A 13,667-nucleotide genomic window follows, 5' to 3' on the forward strand; every position below is an offset into this window, starting at 1 on the left:
AATGAATGATCTTTTCAGCTGCTTATTGAGTCCTACCCTAAATTTTTGGGTTTTGCTGAAGTCCTTAAGTGCAAGTCTGCCCTTATCTTCCCTGATCTGAGGAAAGTAAAAACTGTATACTTGTTTCAGGTTTAATTTGAGTAAGCCCAAGAGTTTCAATGTGAGAACTCTAGAATTCCAGGTCTTCAGAAATTGTGTAAGTATTTCAATATGTTCTTTAGACTTTTACATTTAGATATTTTAATGTTTTAATGAGTTCGGTTGTACATGTCTTCAAGTTTGTGTGTGAAAAATGTGATGCTTCTGTTGAATATTTTCAGGGAATTAGGAAAAGTAGTATTTCTTCAAATGCAACAGTTAATGTAACTTTTTCTGTATGCTTATGATACAATAACATTGTGGAAGTTACAGGAAAACACCATCTACTCATTCTGTTAATGATACTGGATTATTTTCTTCAGTGTAGTGGCTGGAAGTTCTAAAATTATCAAAGTACTGGGTTTTCCATGACTTCATTCTTTATTTTAAACTATTTGAGTTTTGTGGGCATCTTAAGTGTGTGCTTTTCAAATAGAGCATGCCATGTCCTGAACACAGTCTTTTCTCGTCGAATACATAGGCCTTTTCCACTCTGTTTGTAGTTGTTCCAGATTAGTGATTTGATGCTTGTATAGCATCTAAATGCAGACTTTGAAAAATACTTCCCCCCCCTGCCCCATTATGTTTTCTTTTTACCCTTTTTTCCTTTCCCTTGGAAAAACAGTGTTCTAAAAATGTTTTAACAATGGAACACTTTGAGGGTACAAGATGTTGCATAATGGCTTAATGCTAATTTGGTGTTAAATATATGCATTTTAAAAACTTCTGAACTCTTTCTTCTTCTAGTGTTTTATGAATCTGTAATGTATAGGTTAGCTCAGTTCTGCCTTGCTGTGTTCTGCTTATTAATAAGACTATTAACTAATAAATAAGGCAATTCTTGTGGTATCAGACTTTCTGGTTAAAAAGAACAGTATATATCATTGGTAACGTACGTCTTTATACAAGATCATTTTCTAGCTAAAATATTACAATTTCTATCAAATACATGCAAACATTTCCTATTTTTAAAAAGGTGATTTTTGTTTCCCCACTCCTAAGGTCCAGCCACTACAAGGCACTGCAGGACTTGCGAAGGGTCTGGCTCGCTATTCATTTTTAAGCCTAATATTAAAACCTGGTGAGAGAAAGTCTGTCAAAGTGAAGTTCACTCCTGTTCTTAACAAAACTGTTTCATCGTTAATTGTTGTCAGGTATGATAGATAATTATTAAATGAATGTGAGCTTTTCTGATGTTTTTTATTTATATACAAGGTCATTAGCTGCCAGTGAGAAACTCTTGTTTTTATAAGAATAATTGTAGAATCATGTGTCTGGAGAAAGATTTAATTTGAATGTAATTGTGATATGTTTTACAGTACTTAAATTGTATTCAATACATATATTCTAATGTAATCCACTGTTAGAGACTTGAATTCCTGAAGTAGGAACCCATTATAGATGCCATTTGCAAGATCGAACTGCAATGCAAGTTCAATCTTTGCAGTGAAAAGCTTGAATTGAGTAACTATTTCACTGCTGTCAGAGGTGGTACTGTAACATGATGATGAAATACAAACTTTTTTGTCTTGCAAACACTGTTTGAGACCTCCACTATGTATTTCCATATTGTGGGAAATTAACTGAGGAACTGCTTGTTTCTGTAATCCAGATTTGGGATATAGTTTCATAGTCTTTAGAGAATCTTGCAGGAGCAATGGACTACATAATCTTTTTATTAATGTTTCTCCTTTTCCCTTGTACACAGAAATAATTTGACTGTAATAGATGCCATAATGGTACAAGGACAAGGAACAACTGAGAGCTTGAAGGTTGCAGGCAAACCTCCTGGTCCAGGAAGCTCTTTACGCTTTAAAATCACAGAAGCATTATTAAGAGACTGTTCAGAAAGTGAGTACTTTATGAACTAGTGTGCTGAACATAAAAAACAATTTTACAGGTGCAACTTGAAATACATGGAAATATTTCTTTCCCCCATTCTTATTGTCCCAGAAGCTTAAATCCTTTAAACACATTACAGTGGCTTCTTCGTTTAAAGAATGACATCCACCAAAGAATGAAATAGTTCCCCTCTTCTATTTTAATCTGAACATTTGGAGGGGTGCAACAAAAATCCCTCCATCCACTAAAACTCAAGAGTGGACGTGAAGTTTACTAGGATCAGCTCCAATTCCTAAATTTAGTTCAAACTTGACCATAGATTAAACTTTTTGTATTTTTTTCCACTCACACATTCAGAATGTGCATATACGCAGCCAGCAGAGAAAAAGGTAGGGTATGTTCGTGATGAAAGTTAAATTCCAGCCAAATTCTATGCTGGGATCAGAGGTTTTCTGCCCTGTGGCCCCAGGCTTGATCCCAAGAGGAGAGCAAAGAGTACCTGTATTACCGAAAGAACTGGTAAAAGAGGTTCGGTTGTATTGGATATTAAAATCTACTTTGTTACCTTGTAGATTTCCAGGTGTATTTGTAAAGTGCCATGTTAATTATTACCTGAGATAATTCTGCTTGTTTTGAGGGATGACTAAGAAAACTTCAAGTAAAGTTTAGTCATTGCCTCTTCCATGTTGTGGTTTAGGATTATTTTTTTTATTAAGATATGTGTGTCTCAGCCAAATATTTTTATTTTTAGAACACACAAAATTAAGCTTTAACTCTCCTCATGCTTTCCACAGAATACCACAATGCTAAGCAGTGCATAAAAGAACTTTACAGCTTAGATGATTTCTAGTGAAGCACCAGTGCTATCAGAGGTTCAGCGGTTTGTGGTTTTTCCCTGTTGACCCAGATGGCTCTGAAATTGTGCAAGTACCTTACTTTGACAGTAGTGAGAGTCTGGCTTCAGAGATCTGTTTCTGCAGAAAGATTTTCATGGGCTTTGCTAGTCTGTTGTCCTGCTGTAATACTGACAGGACTCTTCTACTGGGGGAAGATGAATATAGTGAGAGATGTTTATTTAGAATAACACTAACCACTTTCTGCTGTTTGCTTCTAGAAATGAAATACAAAGAACCAAATTTCACACTGAGAAGAACATTTAAAGTGGAAAATACAGGGCAGCTGCAGATTAATGTGAAAACTATGGAAATCAGTGGCTATACATGTGAAGGATATGGATTTAAAGTAGTTAACTGTCATGAGTTTGCACTAAGTGCCAATGCCTCTAAAGACATTGTCATATTGTAAGTGTGTTTTTTACATCTAAATGGAGTCTTACATTAGCAGTTCTGTATATCTAATTCTGTTTTGGAGGGGGAAAAAAACAATTTGGTTAATGTCTGAGGATTATTACTTAAGCTTTGAGTGTGTGTTTTTTTTAATAGAACTTCAAAACATATTTTTTTTAATCTCTTCTTGAAAGTGCTGCTTTTAGATAACTTTAAGTTTTCATGACTGACTGTAGTATTATTACTATCTAGTAAGTATAACTTACTGAGTTGTAATAGTGTTACTGTGTGGTTTTTTTTCATACATTTCCTTCCTACACATGAAGTCTAGATTTATGTGGTTTTAGTACATTGTGTAATATATATATAAAAGAGCCTTTAGAGTAAGGATTATTACCATAATGCACAGCATTTTAGTCTTTAGTCCTATTGCCTGAATAATGATGTTTGGCTAATTTTGTCAATTTTTGTTGTAAAAGGTCTCTGCACCAAACCCTGATCTTTTAACCCTAAAGTTAACCATCTGAAATAAGGTATCTAAAAAAATTTAGAAGATGCTACTGTTCTGTACGAGGTTGTACAGGATACTGCAGGCAGTGAAACTTCACTAGTATTTCTACAACAATCTTTGTGATGAGCCAGGAATATAGTGGTGATGTTTTAGGAGAGGCATGCAGCTGTGACTTAAAAATGAAGTGTTTAAATCCATACAGCTCATATGGTTGTTGGGTGCATTGCAGTTCATACAGCAGTTGATAAATTTTTGGCTGCATTCATGGCTTTTATCCTAACAGAGTTGATGGAAACATAATTTGAGTTATCTTCATATGGTATATCAAGGGTGATCAGATGTGTTAAGCATAGGTGTTTATGAACTTGGTCAAACACATATTGAGATATTTGAAAGGTACTCCTAAGTATTTTTAGGCTCATTGTGTGGATTATTAGACATGCTGCTAGGACTGTTTGTTATAAATAGTTGTTTGGCCTGCCAGTCAATTGGTGGACTTTGGGAAGTTTTTTGGTAATGTCTGAATAATACAAATTATCTCAGCCTTCCATGCTGTTCATATGAAAAGTCCTAACGTCCTTTACTTTGTTTTCAGGTTTACACCTGATTTCACTGCTTCCAGAGTCATACGTGAATTAAAATTCATCACTGCAGGAGGTTCTGAATTCATATTTATCTTGAACGCATCCCTTCCATATCACATGTTAGCAGCATGTGCAGAAGCACTGCCCAGACCCAACTGGGAACTGGCACTGTACATAATCATCTCAGGAATAATGAGGTAACATGCACATGTTTGCTCATATTGGCATATATGCACTAACTACCACTGCTTGAACACGGCTTACAGAGCAGAACAGATGTACTCAGTACATGCCATAATTGGTGTAAAGTAAAATAGAGTTAGGTGAAAAAGGAGAACAAATGTAAAGACTCTACTATGTATTGAGAGTGAACAGTTTAAGGTTGAGGAGTGCTGATTATCTGCTTAAACTGAAGACAAAATAATAAACTTGTTGCTTGGGCCTGTTAAAGTAAGGTGCATTAGGGTTAACTCTATGTTAGCCGTGCTAGTGTTATTGATAAATAATTAAGCCAAACTTGTATCAAATTAGGTACTGAAGCTCTGCTAACAGTGAATTCCTGTAGAAATTTAAGCATCTTTCTGAAGTATTGTGCTGTAGAGATACAAGGCAGTGACTGTAATGAGCTGAGCAGATGCCTTGGATGAATTTAACTTTGTTGCCACTTGTATGTGACAGACAACTGGTGATACTAATAATGGGATTTCTGAGAACCTGAAGGGCATTGTTTGCAGTGCTGCACACTCTGAGGTTACATAGGAGCATATCAGTGCACTTTTTTTCTCAGTAAACAGATGTGTGTTGCTATGAGTGGTTGAAAGAGGAGTTACTGCATTTCCCTAATCTAACCTTTACCTATCTTTATTTATTTGAAAGCTGAGGTTATAAACATTGTGTCCCTGTTCCTCTCTTGGATGTGAGATGCTTTCCCCCACTGCCTTTTTTCAAAGAAAACCATAGCACAGAAACTTAGTCTAGGTTGGTACTTACCAGTAAGAACAAAAGCTGTTTTCCTTTTAAGCTTATATCTTGGTGTGAGGTGGCTTGCTGCTCTAGATGCTTGTGCTGAAAAAGTGGTCTTTCCATGTGATGCAGATCCAAGCATTATAGAGGATATGTAATATTCCTGCCTTTTTTTTTTTCCTTCCCTGTGTTAAGATACAGCCTCTAATGCTTGGGATGCCATCACGTGGGGGGGGGTTTGCTAGTTGCCACTGAAACAATGCCTCCACATTGTTTTGAAGCTGTCCTTAATTTCTAGGAATTAACAGCTCTAGGATTTTGTCTCATTCATGTTTACAATTTGATAAACTGATGTTTATTTTGGCTTTCCCCAAGTCAGTGTTGGTTTGGATTGTTACCATACTTGTGGCTGTAAGTTTCGAAGTCCAACTGGATAAGATATGTGTAAACACAACAAAGGAGCTAGCTCTTTTTATGAAGAACTTGCCAATCGGGCATATGCGTGCTTTAGGATCAAACTGTGAGGGGAAAGCTGGGGCTGTACCAAGATCGTTCTTGGGTGTCTAGACTGTGTTACTGCCTCCTATGTGGTGTTCTTCACACTAACTAATTTTGTGATTTGATTGACATGAACACTTCAGGATGGTTATATTTTTATTCTTTAAAGGCAAAAAACCTAAACCACCAGTGTTCCCACAACAGCAAAACCAGAAAGTGCAGTTAAGAAGACCACAAAAGAAGATTTCTTCCCTTTTTCATTTTAAAGCTGGTATTCATTTATCAAAACACAAAAGTTGGCTTATGTAGAGGGAATAGAGTTCTTACCCAGGGAGTGTCAAATGAGAAACCCTCAAGGTGCTGTTTTGCTGCAGCCTTCCCTGTACAAATTCTGCAGAGCCCAGCATTGATACAGTGAGGGCAGTGCTGAAGTTGATGGGGAAGAATGCCACCCAGGCCACCAAAATCCTGTGTACTCCATCCAAACCTTTTGTAGCACTGTGGGGGAAAGATGTGGTGATGCTCTTGTTAGTAACTCCTGTGAACTCCTCCCAAATAGCATCATGGATTGCAAGTAACAAGTGAAAGGAATTCTACTTTATTTATTGCATTCCAAAGAGAATTCCATTTTTGGTGGAGTGACACCCAGTGCAAGCAGTCCTCTTTTGAATAGCAGTTTGTGTAAGCTTTCTGAAAAATTCCCCTCTTTGTGTAACTTTTCTGTTACTTGTTAACACCTTGGATGAAAATTAACTTTCCTACCTTCTGCCATCTGGTTATGCATTTGGAATAATTGTAAATCCCTGGAGCAGGGTAAAAAAGCACTGATTACCAAGGCTGACTTGGTCTCCAGAGTTACCTGTATTTTTGCTGATAGTTTAAAGATTATTTCTAGACTAGACTAATTGCTTTTAGCTAAAATTATGCAAGAGGTATCTCATTCTTTGAGTAAATTGATGCCGATTTTCATGTATTTGGCTTAGAAAATCTGGCAGTCAGAACAAGAGGGAGAACAGAAACTGGAGTTACTAATTAACTTTTCTCAAACTTTCTAGGATAATAGACAAGGCAAGCTTTAGTCATCGCCATTGTCTCCTCCCCCTGAAACTCCCACCTGTTAGAAGATGAAATTGATAGCAGTGTGATGAAGGTCTCTGCAGTGGTTTTATTGCTTCATTCAAAAATATAGTTCACTGCAGTGCATTATGTAAGTGGAGAACTCCTAAACATGGTGTTGCAGCAGATGCAGCCAGCTGTAAAACTCCTTTTCTGCAGAGGATCTCTGCTTTTAAAATGGAGCTCTTGAGAACTGCTGACCATTTGGATGCCATTTTAGTATTTTAATTATCTGTCTTCTTTTGGATTAATATTCTTGCCAACTGTGTGTCAGACTTCCCTTCTCAGGGTTAATGATGTGCGTATCATACTAGACTTCAGTATTTTATGTTTCTGTCAAACAAATTTGTTGCTTGAATGCAATTTTCAGCTTTTCATTAAAGATACAAATTTTGTCATGTGTTAGATTCATTAACCTTAAAATCCTCAGAATTAAGAAATACTTAGATGACTGCCTGTCTTCTCTGCAGTGTACTTTTTCTCTTGGTAATTGGAACAGCCTATCTAGAAGCTCAAGGAATTTGGGAGCCATTTAGGAGACGCTTGTCCTTTGAGGCCTCAAACCCTCCCTTTGATATGGGAAGGCCACTTGATCTCAGGAGAATAGTTGGAATTTCATCTGATGGAAAGTAAGTATCTGTTTGGGAGGTTAGTGGGGTATTCCCCCCCCCCCCCCCCCCTTTTTTTTTTTTTTTAACTCTTTAATTATAAGCCAGTAAGAGAGTAATACTGCCCTTTAGAACAGGTGAATAAGATCTTCCTTTGGGGTGAACCCCAACCAACAACAAAACCCAAGCTGTCAAACTTCCTGTTAATGTTCTCAAAAAATGAAAGTACCTTCAGTGTCCTAAGTTACAAACAAAAATACCTCCTGTCAGTGTTCCCTCCAACACATGTACTGACTGTTATTTTACAGGGGTTTTGTTCATATGTTCAGCAAGGACATAAACAGGAAATGGTAAAGACTACTGACTTGTCAAGCAAGTTGTAGGCATTTTTGTTGGTTATATGCCAATAACAGTATAGTTCAAGGATTCTTTTGAATGCAGTGAGTCTTTTCTCATGTGGAAGAGTGGAAACATTGGAGAGTATGTTTAAACACTTGTTTTTCTTCCAGCTTGAATGCACTCGGATCAGATTCTGCTCACGGTTCATCAAGGGGGATCTATGGAGCAGGCAGTTCATCTTCACGATCCAGTGCAGGGAATCACAAGCAATGCAATACAACAGCACACCTTCACAGCAATAGAAATGCACCTGATGTGGAAAACATCAAATCCAAAACCAGTTCAAGCACACCTAATAGGACTTCAGCACAAACAGCTTCCATACAGTCAATGAACAGAGTGGGCCCCTTTACCTCAGATTCAGGTGCCACAGCTCAGACTCATGCCACAGGCAAAAGAGCCAAGGGGACGAGGCAGAATCAGCAACTGATGCAGCAGCAGGCACCAGCTTTGGCAGAGCAGCCCCTACAGCAACCTTCAGCGTCTGAGCCCCAGCAGCCAGAGCAACAGACAGAAAGTGCTTTGCCACAGCTACCACTTCTCAGCACACCTCATGGCGAATGTGCCAGCAGCAGAAGGCACAGCTCAGAGGATTCAGATCTCACTGGGCTCATAGAAACTATGGAAAAAGACTTTGACCACCCAGAATCCCCTTCCCCAGATGTGTTTACAGAGCATCCCCCATCTCCACTAGCAAAAAACAAAGGTAATAAAATTCTGCTTCTTTTACCAGAATGATTGATTATGTAAGCCACAGAACAAGATTTAATTAACTGCAAAGGTCATGTTTCTATTACATGGAAAGTGACAGCTTCTCAGTTGATTCCTACCCTGCTGTGTGGGCCTGTGGCTTGAAAACTTCCTTTACTCATTCTGTGGCAGTCAGTTTCTCTGTGCAATGCCAGGTTGTGAGTCTTTCTGCAAATTTTTTGGAACAATTTAACTAAAGCAAGTGTGAATATTTAGACATCTGACCCTCCAAAGAAGATGCTTTTGGTGGCTGACCCTTTGCCTTTGTTTGGGCTAGCATCAGGCCCTCCCACCTCCATCATTTGTGCTTGAGGCTAGGGGCTGAGGAAAGGAAAATTTTCCTAATGAATTGTGAAAACTGTCCAGGCTTGCAGTTGTAGAAAATCCTTGGTATCAATAGTCAGCAAATTAATATATGGAACCTGTGTTCATAAGCTGCATTCAACTTGACAGGTTAGAGTTGAGCTTGAACCAGTGTTGTAGTTTGAGCGGTGGCATGTTGTAGTTTGAGCTGGGTGCCCCCCTGGTGCATTCACTTCCTGTGTCCAGAAGTCCAGCCCAGAGGGATGGACACAGGAAATTGTGTATTTCCTACCATAATTCTTTGCACCACTATAAGATCCAGTGCGGGGTCTGGCACTTCCTCTTTCCTTCCCTCTCCGAGACTTGGTAACTGGGGGAGAGATCTCCCGGCCATGGGCCTGATTGGGCCCAAGGCCACAGGGGGATGGGCAGTCTCAGGCCTGGCCAGCTGAGACTAGCCCAGCAGAGGGAGGGGGAAGAAGGAGCCCTGGGGGTTTTGGATGCACCCTCAGGTGGGGATGGGATCTTTCTTTGTCACTGTGCTTTGGGTGTTCTGTAACATTCACTGCTTTCTATTTAAACTTTCATCACCTTTGCAATCCGTTTGCCTGAGTCGTTATTTCTGCCTGTGGTGGGGAGGGGATCTGCCCCAACCCATTACAACCAGTTATGAATCTTTTCAGTTTTCTAATGCTTAAAGTATTGAATTCTGTACATTAGATACATGTGGACTTTTAAAATTATTTCAGTTATTGTTCTTATTATGAACACTTTGTTAGAGTAGAACTCTTAATCACACTTTTTATATTAGCCCCTTCAGTTGTGCCCATGTGATGGTTTAACCCACATACATAAACAAAAACTTGGCTGAGCCCAGTTGGGGAAGCAAATGGAGCTGTATTTGACAAGCAATAATGGAATGCAATGAACATATACAAAATATACAGTATTTACTATATTATACAAGTATTTACAAAAAGCAAACAGCAGAGGAAAATCCTCCTTGGGCAGGAGGATTCCACCTCGCCTCCCCCCAACCTCTCCCGTCCCTTTTTCCTCTGTTAATTAGAAGAAAAGATAAAAGGAGAAAAATGTTAGGGGAATTTCAGTTAGCTCAAAGCATTGTTAAGAAGTTAGTATTGCTTATCTCAAGGTCATAGATAACTCCCTTGTGAAGCAGACATGCCACAAGAAAGAGACACAGAGTGAGAGCAGAATGTAAGATGGTAAAACTACATCCCACTCATCTACCAATGAAATTAGTTTAGAATTATCACTCTCTTGTTTTCCTTTTTACACCAACTGTAGCTCTAGCTTAAAGGCACAGCCTAAACTGTCACAGCCTGCCACCCAGAGTTACCTGGTTATCGATTTAATTGTAATTTGTTAATTTCTAAATTATTTTTTCACTTTTTTCTTTTACGGTGCTTATTCAGAAATGGTGCTGATACTGTGTTGCATATTAGAGATAAAGTTAAGAAAATTAATAGTAGGAAGGTGTACAAACCCTGCAGAGCCTGTATGATTACACCACTACAGAGGAAAGCTTCACTCTGTTAATTAGTAATGAAGAGAAAGTCCTTAATTAATTCAGACTGGATATGATGATGCATCTGAACTTTCAAAGCAGAGATGCTGAAGTTGTAAGAGATTTTGGGATCTTGCTGAAATATGATAGTTTATTTCTGGATTGTTTCATTTTTAGTGTAGACAAGTGGATGAGGTTGGGGGAACTGGGAGAACTATGGTCAATTTGTCAGGTGTTTGTTTCATAAAGGCTAAGTGGTCCTGCAGCAACTGGCATGACTGTAGGTATGTTTCATAGCATTTATGGTAGCAAACAGCAGTATTGGAGCTCTGGAAAATAAAATGGCTGGTGGTGAGGATGCAGCATCCTTATAGGGTGTGTCTTAATTGATTTTTGATGGTCTGATATATCCATGTACTGAATGTCTGAAAGGGCTGGCAGCACTTAGGAAATGCATCTCCCATTAGTAGCTGAACCTAACAAGTTGTGCTTGACTACTGCACAATGCAGCTGCTACACATTAAATGGGGATCACTGTGTTTGGTTTCAAAAGGACATTCCTCATCCAAATGATGTTAACATTTTTGTTCCTCTAGCAGTCTCTATGTATTGGGAGCTTGTCCTAGCAAATAGCTGCCTCTGATAGACCTTTTTTCCCTCTATATTTAACTGCATTTTCTTGAGTTGGGTCATTCTATTGATTGATCTATTAATTTCAAAAGCTGTTTAAACAATGGCAAAATAGTTCTCCATCACCTCCATGGGTTTCATTTTTTGGCACCACTTTCCTGTTTCGTAACTTTCTCCTGATTACAAATTCACATTTTCCCTCCTGTTACAAAGGCTTTGCACCATTTTTGCTTTGACATGGTGGTGTACTGAATATTCTAAAATATTATTTATTGCAAAATATGTCAAGAATGTTACATTTTATAATCCAGTAGTTTTCTTGACCTCTTCACCTTAGATCAATAAATAACATTTATGTGGTTGTAGAGTTTCCTTCTCTGGATGCTCAAAGCCCCCCTGTGCACATTCTTGTGCAACCTGATCTAGGTGAACTAATTACTTGAATGAATTGTTATGTCCATCCTGGAAGCTGTGTGCAGGCATTATCAGAATGCTTAGTCTGAAAGGCAGTATCTAAGAAAGATTGTAGTGTAAAGTTGTATGTTGCACCCAATGAAAGACATAACAATACTGTGAACGCTGCCATTGTGTAAGAGGGTAACTAATTAGACAATGGTCAGATGATTATGACTCCAGATGACAGCCCTACTGCTTTTTTGGATAATGATTCTTGCTCCTGACTATTTTGCAAGCCAGGACCTCTGGCTTGATTTTGAAGGCTTTTAAACCTCTCAAATTTGGACTTGTACTGTGCTGCACTTGAAGAAGCCTGTAGAAAATGAAGGATTAATTAATATGTCAGTGGGAGAAGGAACACTTGGGTGTGAGATTTCAAGTTGGGAGGGGCTAGGATTTTACACATTTCCTAGACAAAGGCTATTAGTACTAATGCAAGTTGGTTGGGTTTTGGTTCCTTTTTTTGTTTGGTAATGGGATTTTTTTGTTTTTCAGGGGGGTTGGTTGTTTGTTTCTTGGTTGGTTGGTTGGGGTTTTTTAATTGAAAAGTATGCTGAACATTTCTGTTCTTTGTTTGTTCGTGAGGAAGTTTGTACCAGCTTCTGAAGTTTGTTTAAATCTAGTCTTATGTGGTGGAAACTTTTGAATTGAATTTTGAGGTGTTTAGGAAAATGCCAGGAAAAGCAGCTAGGTAGTTGAGTGCCCACTGTCTACAGAGAGGCAGTCAAGATAGGGTTCAGGAGCTTAAAAGTGATAGTGGAGATGAGGGTTCTTAAGGTTTGATGCTATGGCTGTAAACAGTGTATGATAACAGATGACAGACTTCAGAGGCTTAATCATGTGGGTTAGCCTCTAAACCAAAGTCAACTGGCCTATCTCTTAGTGCTGCCACTGTGAATATGAAGCATCCTTATTTCCCTAGGGAAAGGGAAAGCACTTCAGCGCAAGGCTAAACCACAGAAGAAGCGGGAAGAAAAGGATAGAAGAGGGAAAGGAAAGCAACAGGAGGATGAACTGAAGGATTCCTTGGCAGACGATGACAGTTCTTCAACCACAACTGAAACCTCCAACCCAGATACAGAACCACTCCTCAAAGAGGTATGGGACTGCTCATAAAAGAAGGCTTCTGTGTAGCTGGTGGGTTATCAGTACAGTCTGTTCCCCCAACTTTCATGTACTATAATACCTAACAAAGTAAGAACACTAATTAAAAACTATCTTTCCCAATCCCTGCCTTCACTTATTCTCTACAGAGTTTCCTCCTATGTATGCGTGAATCATATAGGCTCAGGACTGAAAGTACCTGAGTGACTGCAACTTGAATAAGCTGTCAGTTGTCAGCAGCGTTGTGGCTAATAGGCTCCTAACCTATTCTGTTTGCAGAACAGAATGACAAAGCATGGGCACTAATTGTCATGGATAGTTAAAGTGTATGCTAAACCCATGCATTTCATCAGTTACAAAGGGTCAGTTCACGGGCAGTAACTTGTCAGCAAGTAGTTTATTTGATTACGTTTGGCAATACCACTGCCTTTATTTACTCATTTGTCTTGCAGGCTTCTAAGTAATAAACTAAAACTAGTCTAGTTGTCAGTTTGTCTTAAATATGCTGACCTAAAGCATTTGCTAGGGAACGACACATAGCAAAAGTAATCACAAAGAGAAGAAAGCCAAGCCTAAATTTTTGCATCTAAAATTTGATCTTTGTATTCTGGCTGGAGAAAAAATGAAATATGTGTCATATGTTTCTAAAGTTAAAGTTCAGTAAGTTTTCATTTGAAAACCACCTGTGATTTTTCAGGATTGCTATTTGGCAGTATACTTGTATTCAGAAAGTCTTAGGGAGAAGGTGCTCCTATTCTTTGCTTTGTTGAAGAGTCTGTTTTAGAGGGCTCGGACTGCGTGCAACAGGTGCACCCTGCACACTGCGTGCACAGGTCTCAGTGTAGAGCTAGCAACTTTTTAAGCAGGATCAGAGGCTGTGGTCTGAGTAGCTCTGTACTTGCAAACCTCTCATCTGCTTGAAGAACATTAATTTGATAAATATTTCCATTT

General features: G+C 38.7%; 1 protein-coding gene across 1 annotated transcript in view; it reads left to right on the forward strand.

Annotated features, from left to right (window-relative positions):
* TMEM131 (transmembrane protein 131) overlaps positions 1–13,667 on the forward strand; it is a 113,097-nt gene that overhangs the window by 88,571 nt on the left and 10,859 nt on the right. Inside the window, exons 25-32 of the mRNA XM_054163168.1 lie at positions 130–196; positions 1,141–1,292; positions 1,847–1,989; positions 3,095–3,281; positions 4,373–4,558; positions 7,409–7,567; positions 8,056–8,651; positions 12,535–12,710. Coding sequence (XP_054019143.1) covers positions 130–196; positions 1,141–1,292; positions 1,847–1,989; positions 3,095–3,281; positions 4,373–4,558; positions 7,409–7,567; positions 8,056–8,651; positions 12,535–12,710 — 1,666 coding nt within the window. The remainder of the gene's footprint in view (positions 1–129; positions 197–1,140; positions 1,293–1,846; positions 1,990–3,094; positions 3,282–4,372; positions 4,559–7,408; positions 7,568–8,055; positions 8,652–12,534; positions 12,711–13,667) is intronic.

Source organism: Dryobates pubescens, chromosome 7 (assembly GCF_014839835.1).
Source record: "Dryobates pubescens isolate bDryPub1 chromosome 7, bDryPub1.pri, whole genome shotgun sequence".
Lineage (NCBI taxonomy): Eukaryota > Metazoa > Chordata > Aves > Piciformes > Picidae > Dryobates > Dryobates pubescens.